Source organism: Vitis riparia, chromosome 2, assembly GCF_004353265.1.
Source record: "Vitis riparia cultivar Riparia Gloire de Montpellier isolate 1030 chromosome 2, EGFV_Vit.rip_1.0, whole genome shotgun sequence".
Lineage (NCBI taxonomy): Eukaryota > Viridiplantae > Streptophyta > Magnoliopsida > Vitales > Vitaceae > Vitis > Vitis riparia.
Genome location: NC_048432.1, coordinates 1,670,302 through 1,697,614, shown reverse-complemented (window position 1 = coordinate 1,697,614; position 27,313 = coordinate 1,670,302). Strand labels below are relative to the sequence as shown.

At 35.9% G+C, this 27,313-nt stretch overlaps 1 protein-coding gene across 3 annotated transcripts; it reads right to left on the bottom strand.

Annotated features, from left to right (window-relative positions):
• Positions 1-95: 95 nt before the first annotated feature.
• On the bottom strand, positions 96-22,206 carry LOC117928691 (alpha-glucosidase 2-like). 3 transcript variants are annotated; one of them, XM_034848682.1, is made up of 24 exons: positions 22,093-22,206; positions 21,779-21,968; positions 19,745-20,033; positions 19,536-19,604; positions 19,319-19,456; positions 19,104-19,221; positions 15,314-15,396; positions 14,467-14,562; positions 12,385-12,553; positions 12,163-12,305; positions 11,999-12,085; positions 11,574-11,759; positions 9,955-10,122; positions 7,745-7,865; positions 7,572-7,641; positions 6,533-6,620; positions 6,306-6,426; positions 4,870-5,063; positions 4,637-4,745; positions 3,895-4,050; positions 2,280-2,382; positions 1,360-1,533; positions 725-870; positions 96-506 (listed from the first exon to the last, which is right to left on the bottom strand). In XM_034848682.1, exons 2-24 carry the CDS (start codon positions 21,928-21,930, stop codon positions 313-315), a joined length of 3,174 nt encoding a protein of 1,057 aa, XP_034704573.1. In that variant the 5' UTR covers positions 21,931-21,968; positions 22,093-22,206; the 3' UTR covers positions 96-312. The 3 variants fall into 3 exon arrangements, with proteins under 3 accessions (XP_034704573.1, XP_034704565.1, XP_034704582.1); XM_034848674.1 differs by having other exon boundaries at positions 21,779-21,983; positions 22,093-22,205; XM_034848691.1 differs by lacking the exon at positions 22,093-22,206 and having other exon boundaries at positions 19,745-20,040; positions 21,779-21,867.
• Between the last annotated feature and the right edge of the window lie 5,107 nt (positions 22,207-27,313).

The window sequence follows — 27,313 nt, the reverse complement described above, 5'->3', positions numbered from 1 at the left end:
CCCCGATTCTCATCATTCCTATTCCTATGTACCAAACACGCCTTAATGTTATAACAAATGAGAAACCAAGGCCTACTTTCCCATAGGCCAAACACTAGGAAAAGAATCTTTGTGGTTACTACTAACATATCAATTTCGAACTGCGAGTTCAGACGAAATTCTCATAGAGCCTAGAAGCTCAAAGCATATTCAATGATCACGAAAAGCATTTAGGTAATAACTGAAGAACATTCTTAAGTAGTATGTAAGCTTGCAGTTCCAAGTTTTGAAGTCTTCTGACTTAAATTCCAGGTTTATGTTGAAGATAACAAACTAAGGGATCACTCTCACCTCATATTCATGGGCGATCATAAGAGGCGATTGCTTGGAAACCGGTCTCTGTTCCGACCACAGCTCTAAGTTAACTGTTCCGGTTCCCCAGTGAACGAGACACTTGTGGACTTCAGTGATGTCGAACCGGTTCACTAGAGCCAGCCCGAGACATTTATCGACCAGCATCCATTCACCTGAAAACAACAATCATGGAAAAAGGAAATGATCAACTTCAGCTATGAAAATATACGAAGGGTGGCTGCTTCGAAAGATTAGGACAAACTACGTAATTCTAGGATCAACAACCAACAAATCAGCTAAGTTCACTTTCAGGGTGCAGCACCCTAAGATAGATTGGATTTCTTATCTTAATGATAGGGAAGATTGTAAAGATGGATAAGAGGAACATTACCATTAGGCCGAAGATTCCCTTCGTAAGACTGCTCACCAGCTTCAGGCCAAACTTCATGCTTAGATCCATCAATGGAGACAAACGAGACAAAAGTTTCTGTTGGGTGCAAGAGATTGAACATTGGGTGCACACGGAGGCAAACCAGCCTACAAGATGAACAAACCATAATGAAGCATTATGCATGAATTCCCAAAAGAGCAGCAACTGAAAGCATGAAAACCAATTTTTTTTTTTTTGAAGGACCAATTGGCTTGTAGAGAAACCATGGAATAGTTTGGGACTTGAACAAATTTTTCGTATCCATAAACTAATTAACTTCTTATTAGCTAGGAATTTACCCACCTCTAATTTTTCAAACTTTGTCTATAGAGACCTTTTTCATTATAAAGTTATGAATAATAAAGCAAGGCACCTTAACACATTGCATGGACTCAGAAATTCGCATTTCTGTGCTTAGTACCAGAACCATTATCTCTTAATGGCTTAAAGGGAAGTTTTTTTGAATTTCTTCCAAACAAATGAATTATACAAAGTACCTCATTTCATGAAAAGATTCAATCATGCACCTTGGGAATGCAAATTACCTGTCACTAGTTGGTATATTTCATAAATAGATGTAATTAAAAAACACAAACCTTGAATATCCACCAGAGCCAGCACCAACGTTACGGGCTATAATGCCAGAATCTACTCGGAAAACCTTGGAATTATCTTTTGGCAGGGATATTTGCCGCTCAATGACTAATCCTCCACCAATTTCACCTTCTAACTTAAGTGATTCCTCCTCTCCTGCCTGCTCAAGATTATGCCTGCAAGGAAAGAAGATTTCAAGGTACAAACATGGATTAACAAGAAAGTGATAGAACAGCATTTATGATAATTTCAGTTGTTTTTGGATAATCCACAGATCCATCATGCATCGTTTTTAACAAGGCAACCATTAATTAATCTTAATTCTTAGACCGATCCAGAAATGGTATTAGCTCTTCTTTTTCTACATTTAAGAGATACTTAAAAGTAAGGCTATTGGCAGCAAAAAAATCGCGTTTTATGATACCATGGCCAGAGAAAATTTGCTGGCCTCTCAACCTGAAACAAAACACTTATCCTAAATGAGATTCCAAAATCATAGGGCAGTGATTAGGGATAAAACCGGATAATTCCTGAAAAATATTAGGGAATCTAGAGTACCACTCATTCAAGAGCAGAAAGCTAACAAATGTTTTGCGGATTAAGCCTTCTTGAAAATTAGGTCAAGTGAAAGAGGAATTGCCAAGGATCACTTCAACCAAGCCAGCATCCTTAATCCATTTGGGAAAAGTATGTCAAATGTGTTTACTAAGTTAGAAAACTGTTTTCAAAAAACAGATACCAAACAAGCCCACCTTCCATGTGGTTGGGTTTGTCATGTAATATTAGGATGAGCAACAAAATAATTGAGTGTTTGATCTATTGCAATCTTCATTCAATAAGAAGTGAAGCCATGAGTGATAGTGTAGAAACGCACTCAACAACGGTATAACATAAGGCTGTGAGAGATAGTAGAGAAACTCACTCAACAATGGTATATTCCTCAGACCATCCAGCTGACCGGTACTCAACACCACTGTATTCTTCATATCCATTAGCTTCAATCCTGCTATGAAGCCATTGAGTTCCTGAAACAATGCTCATATAGGAGAGGAAGACATGGTCAATTCATGGCAAATAATTCATGTTCCAACCATCTAAATTAGTTGATTTAAGGAGTTATGAGAATCAAAACATTGGCATTACAGGATACTGCAAATTAAGCAAGTGAAAAACCTTGTCCATACATTCATTTCTTCAGATTTGGGAGGTTATCTTAATCAGTAGTCCATTTATATTCCTGCTTGTAAGAATTCTCCATTTTCTAGGTAGACACTTCTCTAGAAAAATACAGTACCGTAAACTTGTGGTGGAATGTGACCATCACATATACAGCATAGAAAAGGTAATTTGACACGATGATTCTTAGAGACTGGTGCCTACAACTGTCTGTTGGAGCATTTGGAAGCTTCTGGGAGTTAAAATCTCAACAGTGAGATGTTCTAAATTTCTGAGTTAGGAAAACGAGACTTGGAAATAGAATTTAATTTGGTCAATGGGTATGAATGTGCAACAGAACACAACGCCTCTATTTGAATCATGGAAAGTACTGGAGTAAGGTTACTGTGGCAAGTATGAAAGAAAACCAAATACAATGGAAATTATTTAGAAACTTATACATTTTCAACTTCTTCATTCTTGGTAAAGGAGAGAAAATAAGAAAAAAAAAAAAAAAGAATACATTTTCAACTTCTTCATTCTTGGTAAAGGAGAGAAAATAAGAAAAAAAAAAAAAAAAGAATTGAAGTTGGAGAGAGAATAAGAAAAATAAAATTGGGGATCCATGTAAGCAAGGTTTATCATCAACATTTTCTTTTTCTTGTACTTTTTCTCTAACTTTATAAGAGTTAGACAAAGCCCAAGAGATTTGTAGGGAGACTTTCCTTATGTTACTCTGATTCATCTTTTTTTTTTTCTTTTTTGGTAATGTATGAAATCCTTGACCTTTTCAACACCCCCCCAACCCCACCATCCCCCCAAGTTAACTCATTTTCATTTCTCTTAATCATAGTTAGAGAACATTGACAATCATTGGTTCCAGATGAATCCGTGGACTGCAAAAGAAGAATTCTATGATATATATGCTTGTTGAAAGTCAATATCTTCATGAATAAGTTTCGGATCGCAAAAGAGGAAAAACAAATGAATCGTTGCACTGTCAAAAACTAACATTATAGCTCCAAAAAGAAAGAAAGAACTGATGAAGGGGATTTAATTGTCATTTTCTGGATCAATAAAATCACAAGGGCAACTTGATCCTCTTCAACACAGACTCAGATGAGAGAATTTCTTGGTAGACTCTTTCTTGGTCAGTGATATACATTGTGAGACTTTGAGCATCATTTCCCAATATAAGTGGAAAAGTATATCTTCCATTAAATACAAATGCATGATAGATAACAAAGATATAAATAAATGATTCAAGCATCGGGAACTGAACTTCACAGAAGTACATGAGAAACCGAAAAAACAAATCACATTACTAAAAAGAATTGAGAGAATCAATAGTGGATAAAAATTCATGAAGAACACAAGCATACCAGAAGGAAGATGCATCATGGAAATAATTCTCCCCCCAATCCAAGGGACCACTTTGAGAGCCCAATCACCACTTTTCAGTTCAATAGGAGTACTTGAAAGTTCTATTCCCTTATGGCCAGAAACCTCTTGTACATCTGGAATATGCTTAGCACTTTCTGCATTTAACAGTTTATATAGTAAGAAACAGCATGGTCAACAACAGACATTCAGAATTCACGCATTAGAAAATAAATGCATTTGGGATAAACAATACTGAGGATCCATTGAACCATAAGAGAAAAAAGGTTCCCGGAGTTAATTGCTAGTTATCAGAAATACAATGCAAGAAAGAAAAGATTCCATCTTCATGAGTTAGTAGTTCTGCAGCTACTACCACCCTCAACATAAAAAACAAGTTGTCTAGCCCAATGAGTTGTGTCAGAATTTATTTTACATGCATGAAATCATGAGGTACACAGCATGAATAGAAAAATGTGATTCTCAAAGAGAATATAATAAGCAAATAGATGCCGCAGAAAAGTGATCATTGAAACAATATAATTTAAAAGAAAAAATTAAGGACTCTGCCCTATTCAGTTCATTGGTAAGGTCATACTTTGGCATCAAAATGAACTGCAGACCAAGACAAATTAACATGGTCTCTATTAAGAAAATTCTGCATAAATAGCATTCAAATAAATTTTAGAGAACTAATTTCCAGGAAAACTGAACCAGTACATAGTCATGGAATAGCATTACTACCTAGACGATTCCTGTATTGTTCCTTGCTTGTAGATACCAGGTCAGACACTTCATGTTCTGAAGGCATCGTAATTTGTAAAACCTCTCCATCAGTGCCTTGTGCATCCATCTATTTTCAGTATAGACAATTAAGGATAATAATTAGTAAATAGAGTCTCCCATGGTGAAGCAGTTTGTCATTATAATGCCTTCTTTTGTCTTACTCACCATCAGCCTCTAAAAACTGAACATACCTTTGCACCTCCACCAAGCAATAATTGGACATGAAGACCACGCTTTGGCCTTTTCCATGATCCTTCGGTTTTGGAAACTCTAACAGAAACAACTGAAGATTGAAGTTCAGCAACGTAGTATGTCAATAGATATCCACCTGTTGTGAATTCATACCCATCACCATCATCTTCAAAGAGAACACCTTCAGCTTTCCCTGTAATACAAAAATTTAATTTAGATATGCACATTACACAAAATATTAATCTACTTAATGGTATTCTATGGCAGAGAGTTAATTAGTTGCCAATTGTAGGCCATATTTTCTATTATATTCTCTGCATAGACATAGAAAAGCCTTAAAGGTGTTGATGGATTATAAGTCCAGCAATCCTCTTTTTTCTTTCTTCTCTTCCCCTCTTCCTTTTTCCCTTTTCCTTCTCTCTTCCATCAAACTTCTTATCAGAGCCTGGCATCAGTTGCTGGAGGCTTCTGACCTCGTCTGTACATGCTTATATTAGTATTATAAAGATGCTAAAAAATGTGAAGTTTTGCGTAAGAATTGTTAAGGGAGTTCAAATTTGAAGTTTCAGTCCTTTGAGGACAACTCATCATTCTTGCACTTTATGATTCATGATTGAATGAATTGCTGTTTGTGGCAATTAAAAAAAACCAAGTAAATAAATAAATAGATAAATAAAATCAAAAGTCAATAGAATTCCATAACGTGAAAGTAGCAGTGAATTCAGTAGAACACCTGACTACCTAACTTATATCCGATAAAAGGTGTATAAGCCAGCTCACAACCTCTGTTACTACATCAGATTAGTACACTAATCAGTCTTATTATTATCTTTTAAAATATCTTTCGACAAATTAACTAATTTCATTGCTATTAATACATTTCACAGTGAGCATGAGCCTAAAACTGGCCCCAACCCTTCCAAGCATACTGTATTTTCCCCTTGTATTGCATGCTTATCACAAAATAATAATAATAATAAAAAAAAAATTAAAAATAAAATAAAATAAAATAAAATAAAGAAGAAACTAAAAAGAATTCCCACAGAGGATGCATTAACTTGCCCAGATTTGGAGTGCATTTGAGAGTGTTTCTATTTGAAGTGTTTTTAGTTTTAAGTGTTTTCTATAGAAGTGTTTTTAAGAGAATCACTTATCAACGGCTTCTCCAAGAAGCACAACAACTAATATTTTGACTTTTTAAAAGTAGTTTCTAAATTTGCCAAATGCCTTATTTTTCTCAAAAGACGCTTTCTATGGTAGAAGTGCTTTCTAAAACCACTGTCAAACAATTGTTTCATAAGTGAAGCCAAAAATGGAGGAAAATTCAAGGCTAAATTAACTAGGAGCTGAACCATTTGGAACTTGAAATTATAGATTTTACCAAGTATGGATTTCATATCCTTTGATTAGAAAAGATTTAACATCAGGAAATTACCATGTTCATCTAGAGCAACAAGGAGTGTTAAGTCATCTGTTGGATCAGCTTCACCAACATGCTGATGGGGAGGACCCAAAGGAATGATCGATCCACCTTGCAAATATAGAGCTGGTAAATCCTGAAACATTAAGAAAAAACAGGATAGAAAAATAAAGCATGATAATCGACAAATGCAAGAGGGAATCTACAAAGAAAAGCCTATTAAGATCTACAGCATTTTATACCGGATGTGAATCATCAAAATCAAAGCTCAGCCAAATGCCTTTGGGTAATTTGTGCTGTAATTCATCCAATCCCTGATCAGGTATAGTGCTGATAAAGAATGAAAAGGATGTCAGTACAAAGTGCACTGGTTAAAGTAGATTCCTCTAGTATTTCAAAACCAGATTTGATATCATGAGAAGGATTTCTCATCCTTCTCATGTTTTATTTTTTCTCAATTAGTACATATTCTTGTTTCTGATATATATATATATAAAAGAAAAAGAAAAAGAAAAAAAAGAAGTATTTCTAAACCAGACAAACCCAATAGTTCCCTCTGCTCAAAGGATCAAAATGTCCATATGATGGTATTAGTATCGCATTTATATTTTCAATTTCCAGTTCCCCCAATAATGCAAATGAAATGTGTGATGTAAGGTCAAGCTTTAACATGAAACACAAGGATCAATCAATCCAAACTTACAGCAGACTGGGGACAAAAAGAAAGTCTTTTTGTTCCAAAACTACAACTTTAGGAAAGGAAATTTGCTTTCTTTCATTTTGGAGGATTATTAGCAGTTATTAACAATAAAATTTTACTATCCTACAAAATACAGATGCAACTTTCAGATATCTAGCTTCCCAACAAAATAACCAAGGAAATCCATCAACGGTCAATGTTGGATAATGTGGTTTGACATGAAACAGTAAAGGCAATATATGGAATGAAACAAAGCCAACAAGTACACACAATTTTGTTATCTTGTAGAGTAATGGATGATGAAGAGGGCAATGTGCTTGAACCACTCAAAATAAAAATCAAGGTTTCTTATTCTATAGTACACAAAAACCCATCTTGTCATATGAAAAAATTAAGAACCTGTTTAAAATACTATCCCTAGAATCTAAATAAAGGAAAAATAGGTATAAGAGTTGACAGTTCACATCATGCATCAGAAAAGGTGGCCCCTTATTGCATAAACAGGACAGAAAATCAAGCAATATAAATATATATTAAATCCCACAAGCAACTACAGATAATCTCCAAAGTAAGAGAATCACCTTGCATATATTAGAAGTGGTCCCATGAGAAAGGAGTTCTCAACTGTCCTCAAGCTGGGATCCTTTGGATCTGCAAAAGAAGTTTATAAACATTTGCAATCTCCATAAAGAGCAAAACATTCCATGAAATCCATTAAAATGGTGATATGTTAATTCAACCAAAAAGGGCCCACCTGCAAAAAAGGTGGGAGTTGCCACTGGAGTACCAGTTGTATGTGCCATATAAAACAGAGTATATATGTGTGGTATCAAGCGGTACCGCCTTTTCAATGCCAAACGGCAAACTTCTTCACACTAACGGATAGAAATAGCGTTAATTAAGAATGAAAATCATTTGGCACATCAAAGATAGAAATCTAAAATGAAAGAGCATAATGGCAATTTCTTTTTCTCGTTATCAAGTATATAAGAAACTATTCTTGTATTCATATTAAGAAATAGAAAGATACAAAAGAAACATGAGAATGTGTTTCATGGAAGAAGAGGTACACATCATGGCTACTACAAAAATAAAGAGAAAACCGATCTCCCTACAAAACTATCCATGTCCCAACCCAAAACTACATATCACAGAAGATGCTTGAATGTTGGCACTCCTTAATTTGGATTGAAAGTACTCCATATCCAACATAAAGGGGTGTCTTCAGTGAACCCTCTATGTCAGTGCAGTGTTGAAAACCCAGTGAACCAAATATTAGTTACATGTATTCTTTTGACAAGTATGATTATCAAGTTTACCAACTCTAGCTCAAGTTTCAGTAGGATGACAACTCCTCATTTTTGGGCCTCAAAAGAAGCAAAGTTCTTCTCATCATGTTAAGCATTACTCGAGTTCTGCTCATGTTTGGCCTTTCCAAGACAAATGAGGAAAGTCTAGACACGTCATTAGAGTACATAAGTTCCAAATCTACACCATAGGACTTTCTTGAACCAAGCCCAACACCTTAAACCTATTGATCTCAGGAGTCAAAATGTGTCACTACGTGTCATCCAGCTGGCAACTGCAGGCACAATTTCTGGATGGTAGACGAAAAATAAGTTTTAGTGTGAGGTTAGTATCATGAATCTAGGATTTAGGCCTTAAGCTCAAAAGATATGGTGTTTAGGTTAAGAAACAGCTTGTTTCAAAGTGTGTACAACAAACCAGAAATATAAAATGACCAAAAAGAATTAGAGAGAAGATACACATTGGAATCTCACCAAGATCTTTCAGGTGTCTCAAAAGAAGAGAAATTAACAGACACAACATTCATGGAACACAAAATCTGTGCATGATTCTCTCTGATAATTTGCTCCATCACCACATCAGTTTTGCTAATATAGAAGCATAGACACTAACTCTTCAAAAATTAAAAATTAAAAAATAAGTTCGTACTACTAACAGAAAACTTGCTAAACTCTAAACAGAACTCAAATCTAGAGAGTATCAAAAAAAAGAGAAAAAAAGAAAAAGAAAAAAGAAGCCTCTATGAGCCTTGCTTATAAACAGAGATTTTTTAGATTGCCAAATTGTAAAACATAAATAATTAAATAAGAGCCGAACTAAATGCAAACAAAAGTGATTAACACAAATCACAAGGAAATGCCTTCTGACTTTGGCAGCAGATGACAATATTAAACCATAACATTGTCAAAATACCCCAGATATGAAGTTTTCAATTTTTCTCCTGACCAAGTAGGTCCAACCACACCCACCAAGAGTACTATCCACATCCACTTATCTTGAGATCCATAGTTCTTGTAATGATTCCCTTTCCCTTTCTTATTTTCTTTCACCAAGGCCTCATTTTGAAGGGCTGATTATCATCACCCATCCTAACAAAGAAAAAATACTTCTAGAAATAATAAATTAAAATATTCTGATTATGATTCTACTTGCCTCATGGCATTAAGTTTCCAGCATCAAAGCATTTAAGCTCCAAACTAGAGGCAACTAGACTGTCATGTAACCAATTATCTTCCAGTTCTAACTTCACTTCTATGAGCTCTTGAAATGCTGACACAAGAACTAACCTCTCATGTAACCAATCAGAATGGTGCCAAAAAGTAATCACATCGCATGTTAACATAAAGGAATGGAGATGGAATGCAAAAGGAGTTTGACATGAAAAACTCACTCCACATTCAATCTTAGGTGTAGTGATTCGTAACAGCATGTCATATGAAAAGAAGCACTTAGAAAGTCCCATCTACTAAAAGAAACAAGGCATGAGCTTTCTCAGTCAGACGCAGCTATTGTCAATCTTACAAACACAATCTCCAGGTGTTTCAGCACTGTTGTCAAAGCTGCAAATGTCATTTATTCCATTTTGAAAGAGTCGTGTCCTTATCATGTTGAAGACAGGAAAATAATTCCTATCATACTAGTGGGATGATGACAAACCTCTTCCCCAAAAGACCAGGGTTCATGGTCAACTGTGTCAATTTCCGAATGCCCGCGACAAAAAGGAAACATAGCACCCACACCCATCCACCTTCCAAATAGCCTGGGTGTTGCATTTCCAGCAAATCCACCAATGTCCGGTCCTGATAGTGGTTGACCACTAAGCCCCTGGACACACACTAAAGAGCATAATTAGAGCAATGATTTGAATTATAGAAACTTAAAGTGGGAACATATGTAACTTTCCCCTCTGGGATTTGTGTGCGTGTGTGTGTTTAAGGTAGGGTGGATGTTAAATCACAGTGTCTTGGGGAAACATATCGTAACTTCAAATAAAACATAATTTCTTTCCTTTGTTCCAAATCAAATGTTCGTAACTTTGGATTTTAAGGAAGAATCCAGGAGAACATCAATTTTTGATGTTTTCTTCTTTGGTGTCCAAGTTGATTGACTTTACCAAAATTCTTATCATCACTGCTTTTCCTGATGAATTACATTGTTTTATTCATGTTATCTTGGCTGTTTCCTTGCTAGATAAATTGGGGAACAAATAATATAATGTCACTCAGTGCAAAGGACGTATTAAACAACACCATGTCACTGAGAGGATAACTAGGCCCTGCTACTGATTCTTTGTGCAAAAGGTAAGGAAATGTAGTTCTCCTCTACTCAATGCAGCTGAAATTAAAAGAGGTAGTTCTTCTCTACTCAATGCAGCTGAAATTCTTTGAAAGAGCTAATGCAGCCAAGGGGATATAGAATATCATTGTTCAAGTGGATCACCAGATACTTAAAGCATCATGCTAGAGAGTGTAAGTGGGATTAAAATGTAGTCAGACATGTATTGATGTTAGCAAAGAGAAAGAACTCATGAAGCTATGGAGTCATGAACTGTGGATTCAGGTTAGGTGCAACTTCCACATTTCAGAATCATTATACGTCTATTTCTTTAGTAGTGGATTAATTTCAGATGAAAGTCCTGTAGTTTTCACCCTTCCTTTGAGTTCTTCCACATAAAAAGTTTTGTTTTCCTCCTGTTTATTTTTCTACTTTATTCTTTTATTTAATAGTCACTGCATATCCAGATCTTGGGACTCATCTTGACTTGGCAAACAAATTTAGGTGTGTTATCAATCACTAGTTCGGAATTCATTATCAGGTTAAGTTTTAATTGAGACCTACTTACCCTCTCACTCTTAAGTCTTTCCGAAACTACCATGGGTATTTTCAAAATAACTGATTATTAGCCATCTGAAGGAACTCCCTTAACTACAAAACTGTGGAACTCTGGATTCTTCCAAGTTCTTTACTTGATTTTTCACTAAATTAAACATTAATCTTCATATTTAAATATTGAAAGTCTGCCCTTTCCATTTACAACAGTTTTGTGGTCATTAAAAAAAAAAAACAAAGAAACTGAGGATTTCATGTACTGTTTTCGAAAGAACACATTCTAACCTCTCACACATGAATATTTTATATGCAACATAAAGTTTGCAGCTTGGTGTGGCAAGAGGAGTATGCAAAAGGCATAACTCAAAAACATGTTAAAAGCATAAAACAAGTTAAATCTTCAACTTGGCATCAGGCAAACAGCACAAGATTCTCATGTCACTTACCAATTGAAGCACCATAGAGATACTCATATGGAGGTGATCCCAGTTTGAAAGGTTATCTCCTGTCCATGTTGCTGCATATCTCTGGCTACCGATAAACCCAGCTCTAGTGAGAACAAAAGGACGCTTATTTTCATTAGCTAATTTCATTCCTTCATATGTTGATCTTGCCATCAGCATGCCATAGACCTAATTGGGTAATAAATATAAATAATTGAAGTCCAAAAGAGATTATTGTAGTATCATCCACTTCCAAAGCTAAAGCAGTGACAAATATGACTTTCATAAACCAGTATGTCATTTAAATTGCTACAACCCAGTGCATCAAAGAGATCGACCCTATTTCAAACTTGCATATGATATAAGCATATAATTCATAATAAATCATGTACTATGGAAAGCACAAGACTGGGTTTGAAGATTAATACATTGTGATAGTGTGAGTGATTCTGACAACCTCCAAGCTCAGCATCTCCTCTATGAACATTGTCCTCAGGCATTGTCTTTGTTACAGTCTGAAAAGCAAAAACATTGAGACCAAAGAGCAACAAAAGGAAATGTAAGAAATTGAGAAAGGAATTTGAAAAATCACCTTAAAAACAGCTGGTTCATTCATATCATTCCATATACCATCAACACCATTAGAAATAAAATCTTTGACTAAACAGGCCCACCATGAACGAGCTTTTGACTGGGTAAAGTCAGGGAAAACACAAGGACCGGGCCATACTTCCCCTAAAATTGAATAGGTAAACCTCAGTAAATCCATAAAACCAATAATAACCAAGAATACAAATCTGTAAGGAAAACATACCAACAAAAGGTGTTCCATCTGCTTTATGAATCCAGACATCATTTGCAGAACCACTATCATAAACAAAGTAACCATCTTCTTGTTTGATCCCTGGGTCAAGCATCCAGATTGCTTTGAAACCATTAAGATGAAGATCCTTCCCCAAAGATTTTGGATCTGAGAAACGCTCCTGGGGGAAATTAATGTAGTTTATTATCCAAGACATGAATGGGACAAAGAAGTCATGGATTTCATGGAATGGGTAAGCCATTTCCAAGTTAAAATGTTGTTTTCAAGAAAACCATGTTTACATATGGCATGAGATACAAATCAGCAATAAGCAGATCTTCAAATGAATGCATTCCTGCTGATGTAAAGGCCTCTATGTAGGTATCAAATAGATAATTTATATCACCCATGCACATGAAATACAATTGTAGATGAATACACAAAGGCTTCTTTTTCTGGCTGAGACTTTCTTTCCTAATTAGTCAAAGGTATGGGGAACATTCATGGAGTCCATGCCTTCATACCACCACAAGCCTGATCTTTCTTGGCATATCTGCTTCCAAACATAAGGAAGGGATAGGGGAAGGGCCTATCACCTGAAAAGGGTAAAAAAAAGAGTTTTGCCACCTATTTCATTAAATGTTCTAGTGCAGGGTCTGGCGTTATTTTACTGACCTTTGGATAGCAATAAAGCAAATGGATCCGCTTTGATAAAAGGAATAAGTCCAGTCAGCCACAACTCAGTGCAGGTCATATGACCTACAGCTTGACCATGTTCCCTCAACAGCACCTAATCTATGCTGATTTTGGCAGAGCATGTTCCACCACAGTGAACACATGCAGTTCTGATGTACCCAGAGCCCAATCCGTTCACAAGTGTATGACCAACACCATTCAAGGTGGGTGGTCCACAAAAATTGACTGGTTAGAGTTAAATTGCTGAACAAGTCAGAGATGCATAAGCATCCAAATGTGGCTGCTGTATATGATTGCATGAGAAAGTCTTAGGCTTAATATACAGCATCAAAGCTGGTTTGCTTAAACCGATGATTGATTAGTAGTGTCAAATTGCTAAACAAGCCATCCAAAGGTAGCTACATATGACAAAGATTGAAAGCTGATGTCCATGTAAGACTAAGATATTGTCAGATGTACTCAAGCTTAATTATACCTTCAAGGCAGGATCATCCAGATTTATCAAAGGAGGAAAATAATCCAAAAGATTCTGAAATGAAAGTATAACTAGAATGCTTCTACTTGTCTAATACACAAGCACACCAACACATTTTTCAGGAGGAAAATTTTCTTTTGACAAAAATAGAGAAAGACTCACATGAAAGTTTTCATCCTGTATTAAATCCCGAATGGCATCTCTAACATTATTTGCAAATGATAATTTAAAAACTCAAACTCTAGCCTACACAGTCAGAACAATGATGAAATTCTGTTATTTCCCTTGTGTATTTAGTTGAATTAGTCCTCAGTGTGTACATTGGTGGAAAGCAAAATTTTAAGAAATGAGTAAACTGATAGCTCAAACTACTAGAGAGCATGATATACATTGTACCCCCAAATCCTATAAGATAATATCACTACTAGATATTTCTTTCCCTATTTATTAAGTTCACGTGTAAGCCAAAAAAGGAGGCTACATGTGAGGGAGAGTGTTGGAATGCATGATATACATTGTGGGTTCAAATCCTACAAGGTTAAACTTTTAGGAAAATTGATTGTCTAGCAAAGACCACGTGGAGGACTCAAGCCTTGCTAGAAATATATTTTCTTCTTTTGTTAGGTGATCTAGGCACCAGATGTCTTTATTTGGAAACCAACCCTCTCTTACTCTTAAGTCTTTGTCTGTTCTTACAGGTTTTGTAGATTGCTTTATAGTTCTTGCTTTTCCTGTTGTTGCTGTTATAAAGGATACAGATTCTTGCATATTTTCTATCTTCACATCATAAATACACTTTACTTGTGAAAAAATGATAAACAAATGACAATGACAATAATAGTAATTGAAATGTGGTCCAAATGACTATGAACTCATCATGAAACTATAGTTCATAAGTATCTTATAGGGGATATATAACTTGCCTGATCGAAAGTGAAACACTGAAAACCATCCATGTAATCAATATCCATCCAAATGACATCACAAGGTATTCCCTTCTCGCGGAATGTTCGGGCAACCTGTAAGTATGAGTGGGTAAATTCAGCAGAAAATTTGAGGGAATGAAGTTCAAAGTTTAAAAGGTTCTACAAAGTCGGAGCAGTGTGTAAAACAAGCTCTGAGAATTACAAAATCTGGGATTCTACTTTTCCTCAGAAAGTACTAGATATCAAACCACAAATGTCATCTAAAAAAAATAACATATTCATTAACACATTCTGAAGCTTATTTATGTATATGTTACCAAAACGAAATAGAGGGCATAATATTTGAATGCAACAGCTATTGAAGCAAGATCTCTTAGCTTAGAGGGCTTCAGAGATACCGCTACTGGATGTACCACATTCTTACCTTCTTCAAGAACATGGTTTTACTTCTAATGAGACATAGATCCAGGAAAGGGTGATCAGTTCTAGCAGCATTTGAGACACCACTGTTGGGTGTCCCACATTCTTGACCTCGTTAAGAACATATGCTTTCTACCTTTTCTTGGAAGTTTAGATCTGCTAACCAGTAAGCTAACAGGCTTGCCAAGAGGGAAGGTTCTCTTGCAAAGGGCATTTGAAAAAACATCCCACTCCCTTCTGTATTGAGGGTTGTTTGGCTGAGTCTAAAGATGTTGCTGTATCGATTATCATGTTTACTAGTTTTGTTTACTTCTACCATCCATGCTTACAGGATCTCTCATCCTTGTGATTTCTTTCTCTTTGAAAAATAATACTTTTAGTTTCCTATGAAATGAAAGATTTGAGATAGGTCCATAGCACTAACCTCAAGAACTCTCACAGCAGAATCATAGCTCCATCGGCATTGCTGATAGCCTAAGGACCACTTTGGGGGCATAAATACAGTTCCTAGAGAGAAAGCATCAGGTATGCAACATAAATTGCTGTGAGTAAATATTTAAATAGAAGGATGCAAATGTTAAACAGGCTAGGAGACTTTTAAATAAGATGTTTCCTATTTAACAAAAGAAGTATCTTCCTTCGAATTCATGATGATGCTTTATTAAGAGTTAGATACAGCACCAAGATATCAAAACAAACTTCAACTGTTCTTTTAATTGGATAAATGTCACAAGAACAAATGAGATAAAATGTCATTCTCCTTGAAATAAATGAAAGTATAGAGTCCTTCTTGCTTTAGGAAATTTGAAACAATTGATGATTTTTCCTATACATTAACAGCCTATTTAAAGGCTCCACAAAAAATATAACTTTATTGACAAGAAATATATCCTCTACCAGTCTCTTTATTAAAGAGCTTGCAAGAAAAGGGCTAGTGGTTGTCATTTCAAACTAATAAATTGCAAATTACTAGTTCTTATATTAAGGAATAAAAAAAAAAAAGAGAGAGACCTTCCTACATTATGGTTTTGAGAACATGAGTCCTAAAAGATGAATTATTATGATTTCTGGGCTTCAGCGCAAGGGGAAACATTAGACAGTGAATCCATTAGTTTCTGAGGTTTTTGGGTATAAATACAGAGAGAGAAAGTAAAATGCTGCTAGAGGGCTTGCAGTTTCTCCCTAGCCTCTTATATTTATAATAATCATAAATAAAATAAAATAAAATAAATCATAAAAGGCCAAAGACAACCTTATATTGTCTAGAGGATAAAAAACAATAAAACACTAAACTTACAACACACCCGCTCAAATTGGTCCATCTATGTCACAAAGACCCAGCTTGCAAAGCTAGCACTTCGCACTCCCTTTTTTTTTTGATAGGCAAATAGAGAATATATATTAAAGATGCCTAAGCAAAAGGCACAGCAACTTACACACGGTGTATACATTTGACATTCGCCAAAGGCACACTTAAAAGGAGAGAAGCATAAAAAACAACCTCCCTCACCTTACTTTAAGGTAAGCCAATCAACAAAGTCAATCATTAACATGGTCACCTAGCTCTTCATACTCCCCTATACCAACTAACCACACTGTAGGCCACCTAAAAAGTCCAACAATTTACAGTTCTTCATTCCTAACGGAGCTCTAGACCACCCCACTAGGTATCAGATGAAGTTCTCCTTCAATTTTTGATTGGGAAGCTCTTTCTTGTCAAAAACCCGACTAATACGTGCACCAGAACAAGCAAAGGGGAGCCATACACCAAACCTTCTGCCTTCTCTTATCCAAGCCCTGAAACTTCCATCCTAATAAAGATCTCCAACTGTGTCTGGAAGCACCCACTAAAAAAACAAAAAATAGCTAGTAACATGCCCCACAATTTTCTGGATCTAGCACAATGGATCAAGATGTAGGTGGTGTTTGTTTTTTTGGCTTTTTGCTAAAAGCAATTTGTTTTCAAAATTTAGGTTGTTTTTTTTTCTACTTTTTCATAACTTATTATAAACTTTTTACTAAATAAAAAAAGCCAAAATATGTAACTTTTTCTAAATAGAAAAAATAACATATTGGTTTTTCTTTATTTTTTAATACTTAATAGAAATAAAATACTACAAAAACAAACAACCTAATATTTAACACTATTAAGCATTAAAGTTTTATTTAGAATTAAGTAAAAAAACAAACACCACCGTAGTTTGCCGACTCTTGATTGACTTTGCATAGACTACATCTATTCACCATTGACGAGCCTCTCCTCATGAAGAAGTCTATCATTAGGAACTTCCCTCACACGGACTCCCAAACAAAAAGGAAAAAAAAAATGCAAGATCTCATAGGGGCACAAAGTATTAATCAACTTCAACATATTCTGTTCTGCTATGCTGACTGGGTCATTCTAAATGCTGATTGCAGCTTTATTTTAGCAATATAGCCCATTTTCCCTAACAAATCTTCAACCAGAGAAACTTACATACACAATGGGCCAATTGAATCATGATGGACTTTTTATCTATGTTGTCATCACAATACTAGATTGGGGGGAAATAGAGATTGGTAGAAAAACAAGCATATGGGCTCCTGTGAAGAGGAGTAAAAAATATCAATTCATGTTCTATCATTATTCATCAGCTATGCATTCAAATCTAAGAGAAATTCTAGAGAACATTTGCCAGTTGCATCAGTTATAAGAGTAAATCTCTCCAACAGTTTCCTTCAGTGTTCAAATGTATTTATGGAATGAAACAACTCAGAAATATCAGTCAGGCTCATTGATAAGCTTCAGAAGACTCCACTTGGATGCATTAAACTTTTCTTTTTAATTTATAAAAGCTTATTTTCAAATATAATATATTTCATTTTAACCCAGTACAGGTTTTTTGTTCAATTATATCTTGAACAGATTTTATCTTGGCTATGGGAGTAAAAATTTTCATGTTCACCAATTTCCTATGTGTAAGTAAATTGCTTAGCTTCCAGCCTCTCCTTGCATGTTTCAGTTCCCACATGCCCTACATTTCACTCTAAAAACTAATAAATGACCAACAGTTCCTTTTGACAGATCAAGCAAATCCCATTTTCGCATCTATTATTCGTTGTGAGAGCTCTTATCTCAACAAATATTCCGCCTTTCCACTTACACTGGCATTGCTTTGTTTATGTTCCATCCATAGACATTGCAAACAACTAGATTATAGGCATGACAGGATAGTGAAACTGATATTTTATAAGGAGGATAGAGTGATTGGTAAGAAACAAAATAAGAAATCACTTTATGAATACAAGTGCTGACTCCCTTGCCTAATGCAATAGCAACATCTGAATCATCTATGACAGGTGTCCTAATATTACAAGTGAAGAGAGGAATTACCTGGCCCCAAAGGAACCTCTTGGGAAAGGTTCTAAGAGAGAATAGAAGACATAGGTTTGAGAATCCCCTTACTAGATGCCCAGTACGGATTCTTACTTTAAGACAAATCCCAGACTCAAGTAAATGCTAGAGCATTGCAGCTCCAAAATCATACACGAGGGACCATGACATGTGACGCCTACCTCAAATAAGATCAGGGCCCTTGGAAGAGCATGGTGTCCATTGGCAACTTGCAATTGATCATCATAACACTTTTTTTTTTTTGATATGTAAATGGAGATTGTATTAATTTTAAAAAGTATACACGACGTATAAAAATCAACAATTGATCATCAGAATTTGGTAGCTAGACTGGTAGGCTGCTAAGAGGCATAAGTCTTGCTAAATATATAAAGGTGAATCCTGCAGCTTAGGTTCTTATTTACAACACTGATATTCAGATTAATACTAATTTTGCAAGAAAGAACATTTAATTGCCTCTTCTAACAGGTATAACATTAGCATCTCTAGTGATGAACTTAGAATGTACAAGATGAAATTGATTCTTCTCAGTTTCAGGTTGCAGAAAACTGGTTGAACAGCATGACAACATGAACCTAATTTCTTGTTATGGTGCATGTTTATTGTTGCAAATTTGCACAGGGCCTCTCCTGAGAGATTCCTCAAAACAACAACAACAAGGCTTAACATTATACTCAGGTGCTAAGAGATGTTTGACAGTGTACTTCAAATATTTTGCACAGTGCCTGAAAATTAGGTCCCCACATGGTCAAATAGAAACATTCAGAAAGAGCATATTGCACAGGTACAAAGAAACATTTAAAATGCATTAGGAAATTACCAATTGCATGTGATAAAGATGTCAAAACAGCAGTTGGTGAAGCAAATGGACCAAATGTGATGATGGGATAAGAGGATGAAGCACTAAACTTTACTATTGATTCTTTCCGCAAATCAATCTGGATAGAAAATAAATGAATAGGTAGAGACCCAAGTAAAAAGATCCTTTAAAAGATTGAACTTCAGCATATCGCATAAAATAGAAATTCTCAAAACCTCGCAGCGCCGTGTTGTATCAGCAAGAATCCCAAGTGCCTCCCCATTTGGAAGAACAGCTAGAACCCAAGGATGTGACTGGTACAAGGATGTTGTTCCAGAACCATAACCCCATGCATCTGTGTTCCACGTAAAAACCTACATGGAATATAAGTTTATCAATACTTGTAGAACTAGAACAACGCTTCATGATGAGAAACTGTACAAACTGTCTTACTCTCTTCCCTGTCCTCTCAAGCTGTCCACTAACTTCTCCTGTTCCATAAAAGGAGGTACCAGTGGGAAGCTAAATCAAGACCAAATTCTATTTTGTTAGTTAAGGTACAAGGAAATATTTGAGAAACAGATGGTAAAATATGCTGGTTAGTAGAGAATATAGAATATGTTGATGGCACTAATACTGGAAAATAATGCAAGATAACTTACCTCAATTGTAACAATCTGTTGCCCCAAAACACATTCAAATGTAGGGGTATACATAGGAACCTTGTGATTCATGATTGGCATATCTCTATTTTTCTGATTAGTAAATGAAAGACTGGGAAATGCTGCATCTCTATCATCTGAAGAACAATCAAACCGGAAAACCCCTTCCTCCAGGATAGGTTCAAAAAGCATATTTCCAGAAGTGAAATCTGCAGGGACCACCTTTCCTTCATATTCTGCCATCTTGATCACTAATCTTTCACCAATCAGCCTCTTCTTAACCCTCTTTCTGCAAGCTAAAAAACTTGTGTTAGGAATTCCTCTTCAACATAGTGCCTCCTATTCAGCCATTTCTCAAAATGAAGCGAAAATTTATATTTTAGCTGAAACAAGCCAATTAATTCTTTGGCATCTTTACAAATGATCAAATAATGGTATTTGATTGATTACCTACAGGCTAAAAGCATGAGAGAACTTACGACAAGTCTGAACCTAACATCTGAAACAGATGCTCAAGCAAAGGACTGAGAAGCAACATGGCACTATGTCCCCTCTAGAGGAACTTACATGTACAATCAAATGGTTTTATTAAAAAAATTACTCACTTCACATTGCAACAAAGATAGCCTCTCGATAAAATAATTCATCTCGGTTCCATCACTTATAGTGAAAAACAAAATCAGAAAAGAACTTTGTTCATGATGATTAACAAGCTGTCCATCCTTGACATTGTAAGACTACTAAGCTATCTTCAGTACAGAAAATTTAGAACACATGAGCTTTGTGAATCTAGAATCTAAAAGCTAGAAGCTAGTGAGTTCATCCAATTTTCTAAACATGGGATGTGAAAAATACCAAAAGGTAACCATTTCCCATCATTTTAAAGCTAGCAGTGCCACATTGTCATGAACAACTTACCATTGTTATTGTGCAAGAACAAAATTACTTGTGGCTTTCCAAATTCATTTTCCACTATTTCAGTGAGTTCATTTTTAGTTCTTTCTATTATTTTCTTAATTTCTGTTTGGGTGGTTCTTTGTATACTTCCCATGTACCAGGGTTGATGTCCTTTTGTGCCCTTTTGGCACTTCTTGCACTCTGTGTAATAACTTTACTTCCCAAGTTGTTAATAACCAGTGATCACAGGTGATACTAAGATTAGATAAATCAGGAATGCTGAAACAAAAACAGCAATTGGAGCAGAGAATGCGACTGCAGTTAGCCGCATGAATCAGAATAGTTCCTGGAACCCTATCTTTGGTAGGTTTCTTACTCTGCACCCTCAAGAACTAGCATACCTATTCTCGAAAGCTGAAGAGCAGCTAAACTAAGTAATTTGTTGGTTAAAGCTCAATGAATGCATACCATAACTAAGCATAGAAAATTTAGATTGCTATTAGCAACTAACTCCCAAATCTATACTAACATATAAAGAGAGAGGGGAATGGGCTTGATCTCTTACTTTAAATAAGTACAACACCCATAACTGCTTCAAACTGTTAACTTAAATCAACAAGAGCTTCAACTTCAATTTCCACTGAACTCCTAAAAACTTGACATTTTTTTTAGAACTTCCAACTCTTATAGCTCTTATCACTAGTACTAGTTATGGTTTTTTTTTAAGTCTAAAGATGTTCAAACATTTCACATCAAGGAACCATGCCTTGTTTCCTAAAGGGGTTATTGAGGATCAAACGGATGAAAAATGAACAAACAAAAATAGATTTTATACATTCAGTGGGATTTATTATATCACGGGTCGCCAATTTTTCCCCATGAATTGTTATGATTTTTATCCAGAACTTGAAAGAAAAAAAATTTATACACTTCCAAGATTGTGGGACATGAGGTAACCCATAAAATTCGTCACAGAACTCAGACTTCCCAAGTGATTTAATCGCAGGAAAATCCCTCTACCTTGTGAGTAAAACAATGATCAATGCAACTCCAACCCAAAATCAAACCAAAAATTGAAAAAAAAAAATGTAATATGGACGTGGGTAACAGGAAAAGGCAAAAAAAATTGGAAATCACCTGAAGGGGCGAGATGGAGAAGATGGGTGCCGATGAACACAATTCTTCAACAATGGCCTGTTGAAACCCCCAGAAATAAACCCATATTGTTGGGTTTTCCAAAATCCCAATGCTCCCACTCCGTCACTGCTGAATGCCACTGCTTCTGCCATGGTTGCCACCTAACACCAGCTTTATGCCCACGTTTTCACTGTACATAGTTGTACTAAAAATACATATATTATATACATAGAAAGAGAGAGGGATTAAATTTGAATTTAAAATGAGTTACAACAATAAAAAAATTAATGAAAACAATAATCAAATGGATTCACCGTGTTGAGAGTGCAGAGGTTTGGTGGGAAGCAATGATATTGGGTTGTGAACAGGAAAAGCTAAAAAGGCATCAGCCCATGAGGATTGGCCTTTTGTGTGGGCTGATGATGGTACACGCTCTTCTCACTTTTCTATGATCAACTTTTTCAGGGTTGTTGGCTTTCTGTCTGCTACAAGGCTTGTCCCACATTTTAAGTTGGTTTGGCTAAGCCATGATGAAAAGGCATATACGATGATACCAAAAAAGCACCATCAATCCTATGATAATTTAAAAATATGACTCCTAATTTTGTATTAAACCCGCATTTTAAAAAGTGCGACTTTAGTTTAAATTAAGAATATATATAGTAATAAAATTTAACCAGCTTCCATAATCAACATCAACATCAACATCAATCTCAATATCATCCTCATCATCATGATTTGATTGTGAGATTTTTCTTCTTCCTTATCTTTAACCTCAATAATGCCTTCATTATCACCATCTTCTTCAACTTTTATAATTTTTTTCTACCATTTGTCTTTAGCATTTAAGTTACTTGGTCTAATGATAAACTAGAACTGAATAATTTTTAATATATTATTTGTATGTGAATATACAAAGTATAAAGTTGAAATCTACCTTGCTTTCTATCTCCATTACAACCTTCATCAACTTGAAAATGTTCATAGATATCCATCCATGAATTATCTTCTACTAAGCATCACTCTTCTTGTTTTGTAATCTATTCATCATCATATTCCATATTTGAGAAGTAAATTGGATCATGACTCTATTTTCTTACCTCTTTAATTTTCTTAGGAGTTGTTTGGTAAAACTTAATATTTATTATTTAATAATTTTAGTTGATTTTAAGTTAAAGTATACTTAAGTTGTTGATTTAAAGCTTATTACTTAATCTTTATTTTAAGTATTAAGGTTATTTGATAAAATTAACTTAAAATTTATTCTAAATCATTAAATTGATATATCTATTCTCATCAAGTAACAATGAAGGGCATGGGGTAATGAATGAGATCATTGAGGTAATTATAGCAAATGAGAATAAAAAGGTAAAATGAAGATGAGGGCTTAGGAATGAGTTAATTGCTTTTACTTATTATTTAAGGTTGGTTTTTTATTTTAAGTCATACCATTAAGTTATTTTACTAAACATAACTAGTTTGCTTAATGACTTAAATTAAGTTATTAAATCACTTTAAGCTATTAAGTTGATTTGCCAAACATCCACTTAGTTTTGTACATAAGAAAAATGGAGAATTGTGTAAATAAGCAACAAGGAGAATTAATCAAAGAATTCAAAACCTAAAAAGGTCATTTTCAGGTAAAGTATCATTTAACCCTAAATAATGCCCATTTCATGCACGGTAATACTACACCCCCTTTAATGGACGAAAATGCCCTTTGATGGGTTGTTTGGCTTCCACCCACAACAACCATTGGTCCAACTTGGTAGCCATGTCACCCTCTCCACATAAACAAAGTTAAGTGCTGAATGGAACCTAATTAGAAGACCCAAACATCCTTTTTTTAAAAAACTCAACCCTCATAAACACATTGTTTCTTTAAAACATAATAAATTAATAGAATTAAATATTCCTTGAAACCCCAAGCAACTAGACGAATCTGATAGAGCCATAAGCCAGGGAGAAGTCATCAATGGTGGAGGCCCAATGGTGACGTGGAGATAGCGACAACAAACCTTCCCCTTGCTCTCTAAAAAAACGTGTAGGGTTTTTTTTTTGTTTTTTTATTTTTATTTTTTATGTGAGAAGGCGATTTGAAACTAGAAATCTATGTTTAAGGTATCTCCCCGTGTTGTATGTGATCGTATTTTTTCCATAGGATTGGTTGTGGTGGACGCCTTCTTTCTTGGTTGGTTCCAGTTATAGGATAGAGTTAGGGAGAAAATGTTTTTGAGATTTTCGGGTAAGTTGGACGTCTCATAGGTTTAGTGACGGCACGACCATGAGTATTGTGTAGAATTGGTGCACCACAGTTCTGGGATGGGGTCAGAGAGAAAATGTTGTTGAGATGTTAGGGTAAGTTGGACGTCTCATAGGTTCAGTGATGGCACGACCATGAGTATTGTCTAGAATCGACTTACCGCAAGAAAAATGGCATTGAGAACTTATTTACCTCATTTGTTTGAGTACTAGATTGGAGTCACCAAACACCTCCATCTGTCTAATGCCCAACTCCAATGCAGTCTCTAGACCGAGAATACATGCTTCATACTCAACAATGTTGTTCGTGGTGGGATGTCGATCTGAAAACGCTAAACGAACTGACCTCGGAATATGATCACCCTGGGGGATATCAACAAAACGCCTATCCCATACCTTGAGTGGTTGGTTGTACCATCAAAGTACATGTGCCAACCTGATAAGCTAGTCATAGCAACAAACTCCTCATTTGGAAACTCATCATCAACTGGTTTACCCTCATATATCGGTAATAATGCTAAGTGATCGACGACAATGTTTCCCTTAATAGACTTTTGAGAAACATACTAAATATCAAAATCTATCAAAAGTACGAGCCATCTCATCAATCTACCAGTCAATGCGGGTTTGTCAAACAAATACCTTAACGGATCTAGGCAAGAAATCAAGTGCATTGAATACTCTGTCATGTAATGCCTCAATCTCCTAGTGGCCCAAACTAGCACTAAACAAAAACACTCAATCATAACATATCTCATCTCATACTCTAGTATCCTCTTACTCAGATAATAAATAGTCTGCTCATTTCCTAAGTCGTCGAGCTGAGCTAACATACATCCCAGGGCCATGTCTGAAATTGATAAGTACAAGAGAAGTGGATGTCCTGACATGGGAGACAGTAAAACACGAGGAGAAAGCAAATTCTCCTTAATCCTCTCACAAGCATGCTAGCAATCATCATTCAAGATTGTAGGTTGATTCTTCCTCAAAAGATAGAAGATAGGCTCACATATGTCTGTCAATTTGGCTATGGAACGACTAATGTATTATAATCTGCCTAAAAAACCTCTAATCTCTCTCTCTTAGTCTTTGGCACATACATGTCAAGTATGACTTTGATCTTATCTAGATCAACTTTTATACCTCATTCACTGGCCATATGCCCCAATAGTTTCCTAGAAGTCACTCCAAAGGTGCACTTCTTGGGGTTCAACCTCAATTTGAATTTTCGGATCCTCTCAAAGAATCTCTCTAAAGTTGCTAGGTGATCTGCTCTGTCTCGGGATTTCACAATCATATCATCAACATATACCTCAATATCCCTATGCATCATGTCATGAAACAGAGTGGTAGCAACCCTATGATAAGTAGCTTCTACATTCTTCAACCCGAATGACATGACTTTGTAACAATAAGTACCCTACTCGGTGATGCAGGTTGTCTTCTCCATATCCTCTAGAGCCATCAAAATCTAATTATACCCGGAGAACCCATCCATGAAAGACAACATTGAATGGGCGGTAGTGTTATCAACCAACATATCAATATGTGGGAGAGGAAAATCATCCTTAGGACTGACTTTATTAAGGTCTCTAAAGTCAACACAAACTCTAACTTTGTCGTCCTTTTTGGGAACAGGGACGACATTAGCCAACCACTCAGGATACTTGACCACTGATATAAAACCGACACTGAGCTGTTTCTAAATCTCTTCTTTCACTTGTAAACTCCAACATGAGTGCAACCACCTCAACTTCTGCTTAATAGGTCTGGCATGCGGCAGAATAGGTATGTGGTGTTGAACTATAGAGGGATCAAAGCCAAACATGTCCTTATAAGACCATGCAAAGACGTACAAGTATGACTTGAGTAAATGAATGAGTCTATCTCTCTCAACTGAGGATAAAGGTGAACCAATCTTTAACTTTCTAGGTTGATCCTTTGTACCAAAATCAACAGTCTCATCATCCTCTGAAACTGGTGAAACCCTTTCATCTGTAAGGTTTAAATCAGGGATAGAAGATTCTTCATCTAAATCATGTTGTGCAACCTTATCATCTATATCAAATATCTGTGATGTGGGTGAATGGGGTGCAGATTGAGTGACATCACAAGAAACAGGAAAATACTAAAAAATGCTCAAATCCATAGATGAAGAATCATAAACATCGTCAGAACAGGAAATGAATCTCGATAAAATGTCAAATGAAAGAGGCGGGTCCACAGAGTTGAACGCTCACTCAATAGAGCTAATAGTGCTCTCAAATAAATCACCACCAATTGTAGCATCCTCCATAAGCTCTGGAGCAAGAACTATCTGAATCTCCTCGACAACCTCGATAGCAGACACCCCAAACAAATTGAATGGTGAAGCAGGCTCAGGCTAAACCATCTCGACAATTCGACTCATACTCATCATATCCATCTCATCTCGATACTCATCATGGGGAACAACTCCATCGGTCACCGCAGTAGGCTCAATGACTACTCCATAATTAGTAGTCTCATCTGGAAAGCACAAAGATAAAACAACTAGCTCGGTCTGGTGACGAAGGAACAATCATCATTGAAACTGGTGCATCAAAAGTCTCATCTCCTAATTGTAAATGGTGAAACTAATGCTGAAGCTCATCCACTCCATCTATATCAATCACAGTGCCAAAATCCCCCCAACGAGGATGAACCTCTAATCTTCTAACGAAGTAGTCTGCCAAGCTCATCCCATAAGGACAAACAGGATAATCAAATGGTGTGCAAGTCAAACGAGCTCTCATCATCTCCCTGCGCAGTCGTGCCATATACTTATAGTCAGCATCTGTAGAAATAAACCCAAGCTCAAATGGTGTATCATGATCAATGGTAGCTACAAACTCCATGGGCCCATGTTGACGTTGTCCTAACCTCATGCCAGGCAAAAAAGACATGCTCCTCATCATATCAAGTACCACCATACTTCTATGTTGATCAAATGACATAGCTACGAAATCTCTGCAAAAGTCCTCAACTTCAAGGGTCTGCACATCATCAAATGTAAACTTGGTAAAAAATAGATCATCATCATTATGACTGATCTGAAGCATCGGCTCGGAAAAGGCGAACATATCTATAGGAGACTGTATCATGATGACTTGCCTATCATATATAAACTTCACCTTCTGATGAAAGGAAGATGGAATAGCCCTAGCCTTATGAATCCAAGGTCGGCCTAGTAGTAGGTTAAAGGACGTGGGAATCCTCATAACCTAGAACAGTGTAGGAAATGTAGTTGGACCA